Here is a 9,111-nt window from a genome sequence, read left to right as displayed (position 1 = left end):
AAGGTTGAACCAACTTTGTTTTTGTACTCACAATTCCATACACCAAGGAGCTCAATGCAGTAGAGGATCGAACCTATAACTTCAGGGTTAGGAGGCGGCCACTCTACACCTGAGCCATGGCACTGCTAAGGTCCGCTAGTATATTATTGGTGTCAGGTGCAAACCTGCAAACCTTACACTTGATCACTTTGCTCAATTTAAAGTCAATTTAAGATGCATATTTTGGCTCTCGATTGCTTCTTCACAGAGCCGTGCATATCACTTCCATATTTTTGTTGACTTGGAGTCTCGTCTTTTTTTTAAATTATCTTTCTTGTCCCCAAAAGGGAGTCTATCCGGATGGACGGACCATTCTGTCCCTGGAAGGAAATTACATTTTCCATCCTGAAAGTGGAAAGACTATCAATAACCTTAAAGTCGAATTTCAAATGGCAAGTTTTTTTCAGACCTTCATCAGGTACACAAGCCGTAGTCAAAATTTAGCTCTTATAAGATTATAATTACTATGAGATTACATCTATTCTGAGCTAGTGTAAGCACCTTCTGTGGCAGATTATGAATTAAGGCTTTATAATGGACGCTGGCAAGGAGCTGCATGTACTGGTGATGTGTAATAAGGGCCGCGCCAAGGTGAGTCAGCAGCAACTGGCCTGATTACAGCAGCTGGAAGAAATGCCTTGGCCCACCCCTAATAAACAAAGACAGTGAGAAGGGAAGGACACCCAGGCAACACTTGGGATATGAACCATACATGACTGATATAATTCAAGGCACGTAGAATACCGGTACATGACGTTGAAGTAAAAACACATTAGCCATTGGAATTTATCAACATTTTATATATATTTTTTCTTTTTAGCAAAAATGTTTTCACACATATGCTTTTTCCTGTTTTTTTTTTTTTTTTTTAAATCTTTTTTCAATCCTTGAGTCGCAGAATCATGACTAAGCCAAGTCACGCACACATTTTTATTCTTAGCAGCGTGAAAAGGGATGTTACAAGTTGACACAAATAGAACTAGTAAGTTAAATTGTCCATTCACAAAATACAAATGTATCTTTCATCAACAACGGGGTCACTTCTTGGGATACTTGTCTTTTTGGTAACCCCAACTCAGTGGAGGCAAGAGGTACTGTAACACACGGCAACAAAGGGTGACCAATTTGATAATATGGCTACTAATTAAGCGGGAACAAAAGACAATGACTGTCAGTACAGATTTTTATTTCTTTGTTTGTTTCTGTAATTAAGGTGATTTTTTTTTAAATTGATATTTTGAGAACAAGTAGTTTCCCACTTGTCTTACAATTGTAGAAAATCCCATTTTACTGAGCCAGCTAAAAACGACCAAGTTAGTACACCACAGTAAAGCACCTTCACTGTTTGCTTGCAATGAAAATAAAATCACCACCAAATGATTTCCCCACGTTTACATTCCATCCAGTTATTTATACAAAATATGCCAATATACAGAATGCTACACCTAGGGATCAAAACAATAGAAACAAATTTATAAACAGAAACGGATGCAGCAAAAAACCGACAGGATATTGAGAAAGGCATCAAAACGGGGAGTGTTTATATCTCAGTTAGGCTGTAATTCTGAATCGCCACAAATGAAAAAGAAATGTAATTTACAGCTCTAAATGCAAGAGAATGAATGATAAACAGCTCACTGGATGAGTCAACTCAAGCAATGAAGAACATGGCAGCCGTTTCGCCTTTCTGTTCCATGCCATCTGCTTTGATAGTTTCGAAAAGCTTTGCCTGTGACATGCAATGATTCTCATTCTGCAACAAGTATTGCAACACAGGTCACATTTTTAATGTAGCAATATCAAACCATGAAAAATGATGTTGCTTAGATTTATCTGACCTTTGTCACCACCTTTAACTGTGGATTACAAAGCAAATGAGCGTGAACACAGCCAATGATTTAATCTGCTTTGTGCTACATTTCATTGAATCATGTGTAAACAAGTTATTATCTGTCCGACTTTGACCCATTTATATGGTCTTCCGTATGTGAGCGCAGTTCAATTGCCTTCTTGTAACTAACCACAAAGCATAAATTTCCCCAAAGGAGAAAGCAGGACAAATTATACGTTTGAATCTTGTACTTTTTCTTGAAAATAGGGCCACATGGTTAATATTGTGCTTGGTCTATTATGTAACTGGCATGAGCAATGACTGAACATAAATTGATATGAAATGGCTCTATGAAGGCTACCTTTTTGTGATATTTTCATTCTGCGGGATAACCGGGCTGCACATCAGTCAAAATAATAAATAGTATAAATGATAGAAAACCTTGATAAAAGTAACATTTAAATCACCCCCCCCCCCTCCCCCTCACCATTGTGATCTTGCGCCTCTCCGTTCAACTGTGGCAGTAGTCTTATTTCACGCAGTGGGTCACAAAAAAAAGTACATTCCATTCACCAGAGCTGCGTCAAATCCACATGGCAGTCAATTCATTTGATAAAGACCCAGTAAATCCACTCAGAATTTCTCTCCTCTTTTCCCTTTTTGCTCGTGATACTCTCATGTGTCAAGTTGAAGGAAAGTATTCCAGGCCGTTGCTGTGCCTTCCAAGACTCAAAAAAGGTGAAATATTTTCTATGTACAGTCAAAGACTGTCTGAGTTCAGTGTTTTGTTGAAAAATGACATGGTTGAACTTGTACTAACCAAACATTGGTCCCAAGTTCAACACCTCTCCCTTTTGATCATGTATTTCTTCAGTCTATGATTTAAATAAAGTAGATAGTATTGTTCGGCGCTGTGCAATTGGCTCAATAGTACTCAAACTGTGCTCTCCATCACCCACTCTGAGCTCTCTAAACTCGGCTTATCATCCTCATTGTCATCATACTGTAGTAGCATGCCATTGACTGACAAACTGCGTTTAGTCCAAATGTTACTGATCCTGCGAGGATAGCTGCCGCGGCATTGCGTCGACCCCACGTGACCCATGTCAAACGAATGACTTCGTTTGGGTTTACCTTCCTGGGGCAGCCCAAGAAGGCGGCCCAGCATAGTGGTGGACTCCGCTCTTCCAAGTAGAGGTTCTTTGTCGGATAGAGGCATGACAGCTCCTGACGTCATGGTATTGGAAGCGGTGGAGGGTCCTGCTCCACCTTGCCGCTCCCTTGATATCCCTCGCAGCTCCATTGTGGTGAAGGCTCCTAAAAGGTGGTCCAAGTTTGGTTGTGGTTTGTGACTATGCCGGTGCCTCCGGAACTTGCTGCTGGGCAGGGTGCTGCATTCAGCTCCCTGCATACTGTAGCAGTCCCCAACCCTTCTTCCTGTTTGGCTATCCAGTGAGTTGGAAGAGGATGACGATGAGGAGATACTGCTCTGAAGGGATCCACATTTAAATTCCACCATTTCCTCACGCATGACCACCACGGCCGATTTGACTTGTGGCGGGGCGCCGTTGAACCTGTTCATACCTCCGTTGGTTTGTGAGTAAGTGTTGCTTACACTGGGCAACTTGATCGTCTGGATACCACTGGTCACTTTATAGCGCACCATGAGGATGATGATGAACACCAATAGTGTGGCCACAATGATACCGCCAATGACCAAGATCATGGTGCCGCCCAAGAAACCACTGTGAAGAGACTGGCATTGGGGATAGTCGTCCGTGGTCATGAATTGGACGCAACCTACAATATTGGTGGCTGTGAGCGTGGTGGCACTGTCATCCCAGATGGCCAACACACACAGATCATACTGCATCCCTGGGACCAGATTGCTGACTACGAAGGCTCTGTTAGTCATGGGAATCATCCTATAACACACAGATGAAAAAGAAAGACATTGTTAAACTGTTCAATGAGGTAGCTTCATTGTGGAATGTCTCACACAAGTTACAACACAAAAAGATTACAGCAATGGCTTCTGGGAGTCAGTCAGCCTCAGCCAATCACATGGCTGTTTAGAGAGATGTGAGAGGTGCGCTTTGGGCAGTGTGTTTATTTATTGTTTTTTAAACCTGTGATGTTTCTTGCTTGCAAAAACATGAATGATAAGACAGACTACGGCATCATGGACAGCTGCCCTTTTGTCCAGCTTTCTCCTGCACCATCACCAAAAAACGTGTTCACATAATGTATTTGTCACAGTCAATTTGAAGTATAGATGTCTCAGACTTTGACCAGCAGGGTGTGCTAACATGCACTCTGAAATGCCCCAAGGGAATCAGGACCAATGGTCGAGAGAGTTGCTCAGTCTATACAATAGGCACGTCGCATTACAAGTCGCCTCGTTTGTTTTGGGGTAAATTTGGTACTTTAAAGTGTGCCTCATGGTCGCGAAAATACGGCAATTCTTCATGATGAAATGTGACCGACAGAAATTCTGCTGGAAATTTTACAACATATTTAGCAATGATCTATCAATCCAGGATCTAAATTAGAGGACACTTGGTATTTGTCACACTTTGACATGATGAGAAGTCACATGGTTATTAAGTACTAAAAGTTAATGACTGGGTGTCCAACAACTCTTTCTGAGTAGTTCAACAAAGGGTTAGAATGGCAGTAGGTTCAGTAAAATCCCTCCGCCATCTGATTCCGGCTGCTTAGTCGTTCGCGAAGATTTGGCTGAGCTCAAATGAACCGAGAAAAGAACGTATCCCTTGAGGAAGTGATCTATTCACTGAACTGACTTGTTCTTTTTTAACGAAATGATACAAAACTACATCTTATCACTTTGTAATATCATCGAATGATACAATTTGACCATATATTGGCCACAGTTTGGCAACTTTCCTGATTATAGCTGTGATAAATTGCAGTTTATTCATCTCGCTCGTGACAACGGACAGCAGTTTTTGAATGCTGACTAGATCTTCAATTGAAAGAGATTTTTGAGAAAAAAAGTTTCTTGAAACTGTTGAAGCAGTTGAACACAAAGACTAAAAACATGACAAATGATGCTAATTTCACATTGAAAATAAGAAGAAAAAAGTTTTCCGCATTATTCTCAAATTATGCATCTTTTTTCAGTAAACAATATTGAATGAATCCAAGTTGTTTTTGGAGAAACTGACAGTTTCCATCATTAGTAGCAAGCCACTTGAATTTAAAGCAGTTTGAGCTTGGAGGACATGGAGAAACATTTATTGCCTACACTTATTCTGAAAAAGGAATTCCCTGCTCTATTTATATGCGGTAAACACAACCTTCTGAGCGTGCCTTTCAAAACTGTGATCTACAATGCAGTGTTTCACATTTTTGTGTTTTTTTTCCCTTGACTACATAGTTGTTGAATGTTAAGCATGACAGAAAGGGTCAAAGGTTGCTCAAAATTCCGTGAACTGTCAGTTTCTCCGAAAACATCTTACATTCATTAAAGGATTGCTCACTGAAAATAAAACGACACAATTAGATGATCTATGTTGGTTGCACATGATTCAAATGTCCAATGTCATTTTGCTCTCTTCTTCTCAAAAAATGCATTAATATACCAATATATTCGCTTAACACATTTGAAGCAACCAATGTACAGTAACATCAACAGTATTTTTTTTTAACCCACTGTTGTCCATTTACAATTTTTTGTCATGTTATGGTCTGCATTTCAAAGTATTCAGACAACAAACTCAATTGCGGAGAAGGGAAAATGTCCCAGAAAGCATCCAGGTAATGAGCAGTGTCTAATTTCCTCCAAACACTTTGCTTAGAATTGAGGCCAAAGGCCCGCTGCAGACTGAGAAACAGCCAAACACAGACAAAGAAATTGTTGCACCGAGTGAGGGGCTCTGCAAATACTTGTTTGGAGTGGAAAGTCTCTTTCTCCAAAATGCACAAGTGCAGTCAATAATGGGGCAATCATTGCCGACAGCCTCTTAAAGGGGAAGTCAAAAATGTTCTTTACAATAATATGTTGTATGCGGCCCCAGTAGTCAAAAGGTAACCCATCTCAAGGGCGGCCATTTTGCTATTGCTGTCAACTGAAAGTGACATCACATTGGGCTCTACTTGCCAACATTGAATAATAAGCTGAAACCTAGAAAACAGGTGAGCTATGATTGGTTGTTACTTGAGGCCTGGACAACTGTGATGTCATCATGAAAACAAGTGGATTTATCTGCTTAATTCATATTCCACAAACGCAAAATTAATTAGAATGCCGTGTTTAGAGTAGCGGGGGCACATAGAACGTATTACTTTGAGTTATATAGAAGTATTTTGACTTGACTTCCCCTTTAATATTCCCACTCTTGTCTTCTTGCATGTTTTCCCTCTTTGTATCTGCATCTCCCGTAACAATCACGCCATTCTACTTGTGGCTCAATAAAAAAATAGAACAGAAAAGTAAATGTGAAGCCTCAAAATGTTATTTCCTAATAAGAAAATCGGGGGTCACAGTTCTTTATCTGCAGCAAGTTGGGATGTGTGCAACGGTCAATTTTCAAGTGTGCGGCTAACGGTATTTTGTCGGCGATATCAAGTTCTGTTGCGTTCAGTCATGTCGCTCGGTGTGCAGCAGCCCGAAGACTTCAATCGTAGTTCCATGTTTTTCACATGCTGAAAGTCCCTGTGGTATATTTACCAACTTCTTTGGGGCTTTCATGAGGTTTCCTTCGAGCCACTGGGCCATAAAGCTCACATCAATGGAGGTTTGCAATTAATGTTATCTCGAACTTTCTCCCTTCTTCCCCAAGGATCTCTACGGCTCAGCCAGAGTGTGTAGCTGACGAAGAACGAAACGGTAATTTGCAAGTATTCACTGTCTGCTCGAGAAACCTTTGCCAAGTATAAATTATAGAGACTACTGTAGGACAATGTATTTTAATTTGCTCAGATCTGTACTTTGCTGAAATCAGATGCTGGCTTACACACAGATGAGATATTTTCTGAACCTAATTTAAATTAAAACAGTCGCAGCAAAAGGCTTAATTTATGATGTTTATCATTCTTGCATAATATGACTAAAATCACTTTTTAACAAGTGCAAGGATTATCTATAAACAGGCATTTTGCTGTTCATCTATCTTTATTCTGAGCGTTGATCTTTCTGAACTCCATCTACCAAACACGTAACATTGCTGTTGCAGCTCATTATTCAACTTTAATTGCCTTTTTCCATAATGAGCAAGACACTACTTTTCCTCATGCATGAGTGACCTCATGAAATCGTTTCCTTCCCCCCACAAGCCTATAATTGATATTCAATCTTATCATTGCAAACAGAGCTATGTCTAGCCCATTTATTTATTTATTTTGGTGCTGAAGCACCTCTAAAGTAAATCAGAGCAACCTCCAAATATGGGAGAGCTTGACATTTATTGCCCGTGTCCTTTTTTTCACAAGCTGGAGAATGAAATTTTATTTGAATAGCACCTTTCATACATAAAATGAAACACAAATTGCTTCACAAAGAACATGCAAACACGATAAGAATCCTAATGGAAAAAAATAATAACAAAAATAAAACAAATTACAGCGATATATATATATATATATATATATATATATATATATATATATAGTAAGCCATTGTTGTTGAAAAATAGTAATGCTACAGGTTTAAAGTTTGCAAAAGAGCTCCTGGATGTTCCACAGCACTACTAACTACATAGTGTGGACCAAAGTTGAGGGAAAAAATTAAGGGTACAACCCACATGATCAAAACCTCATCCAGAATGTGAGGGATGTTGGATGGTGCTGAGTCATGGTTGGGCAAATGCTATCGTGGATGGAAAATTGACTAATTCCCAAGTTTTGTTGGCGAACTTAAGACCATACGTCTGTCAGTCGAAGCTTAACAAAAGATGGATGATGCAACCCAAATGGCAGAAGTAGATTGGCTTCAACAGAAGCAAATACGTCTTCTGCAGTATGCGTGTCAGGGTCCGACTTCAATCGAACTGAGATGCCGTGCAGAACTGCCGACGTAATATTAATATACTTTTCATCTTAGCTTCCCATTCGCTTGGATAACGTATTCATTCATTTCCGGTTTTCGGACTGTGCAGTGATTGGCTGTGTACGCATATTCTTTTTTCTCTCAAGGCATTTATTCATTTGCTGTTCATATTTGGTAACGCTCCACTGCAACAAATGTGAGACTTATGTGAAAATTACATTCCAGGAACAATCATTTAATTGCGGTGTTTCGTGACTACATTTGAGACTTTAACCTTTGCATTTTTTGTCCTGATAAAAATTACTCAGCATTCTTTTGTGTCACCAAAAAGTGTTGCTTATTTGCCGCTTTGGAGACGATGATTACCGCGAACGGGTTTTACAGGCGTTTGTTGCTCAGGTGTCACTATTATCAGTATGAGGCCAGCAAACATTTTCACGATAAATTGACTGGTAAAGTCCAAATCTCTTGTCACCCCAATCTCACGCGGTACTTACAGCTGACTCGCATACTCCAGGTTAATCTACCGCGCATGTCGTCTCTTCATCTATGGAACATTTTCAACCTCCTCATGACTGCGGAACAGATGGGAATTGCCCGTAACAAAATATGGTCAAATGGGAACACTTGGCATCTCTGGTTGTGGCACAAGTTCAAGAGCGATTCACACCAGCCATCCCAAGAATATTACTGAACTGAAACAGTTTTGTAAAGAGGAATGATCCAATTTTCCTCCTGACTATTGGGCAGGTCCGATTTGCAACTGCAGGGAACATTTGGGTGAGGTTATTGCTGCCAACCCGTTATTAAGTCCAAAGGTTCACATACTTTTTACCACCCTGCACTTTGAGTTTAAAATTTTGTGTTCGGGAAAACCTAATGATGTGTCGTTTGCCAATTATTCTGTTTGTGGAGCCTGATCTTTGAAGTGGATGAGGATTTCGAGGGAAGTCACAGACACGCAGCAGAGTGAGCACAGAAGTTGGTGTGAGGTCTCGTCAAGAGAACATGAGTGCATCGCTATATAGTGAAAGACGACCCACAGCTAAGATGACAAAAGTAAGAGAAATTTGGACAAAATTAAAAGGTAATAGTTAAAGGGCAGAGTGCAGACTTTGCAATATCCAAATTTCATATCAGGAAGGCTCCACAAACACGTTACATAAGGCATGTGTGTAATGTGCACGGCCCAGCCTTATGGGGGCAGATTTGTCTCAAAATTCTTCACTTT

The 9,111-nt window shown here is 40.1% G+C and overlaps 1 protein-coding gene across 2 annotated transcripts in view; it reads right to left on the bottom strand.

Annotated features, from left to right (window-relative positions):
• Window positions 1–906: 906 nt before the first annotated feature.
• The window catches only part of LOC148343448 (leucine-rich repeat and fibronectin type-III domain-containing protein 2), a 140,322-nt gene continuing 132,117 nt past the window's right edge, over window positions 907–9,111 (bottom strand). For both annotated transcript variants that reach the window (XM_088293715.1, XM_088293800.1), the window contains one exon: window positions 907–3,795. In XM_088293715.1, the coding sequence (XP_088149841.1) occupies window positions 2,805–3,795 (991 nt within the window). In that variant the 3' untranslated portion in view covers window positions 907–2,804. The remainder of the gene's footprint in view (window positions 3,796–9,111) is intronic.

Source organism: Idiotropiscis lumnitzeri, chromosome 1 (assembly GCF_059441095.1).
Source record: "Idiotropiscis lumnitzeri isolate Australia: NSW breed Sydney's pygmy pipehorse chromosome 1, RoL_Ilum_1.0, whole genome shotgun sequence".
Taxonomy (NCBI): domain Eukaryota; kingdom Metazoa; phylum Chordata; class Actinopteri; order Syngnathiformes; family Syngnathidae; genus Idiotropiscis; species Idiotropiscis lumnitzeri.
This window is presented reverse-complemented; position numbering and strand designations above follow the sequence as displayed.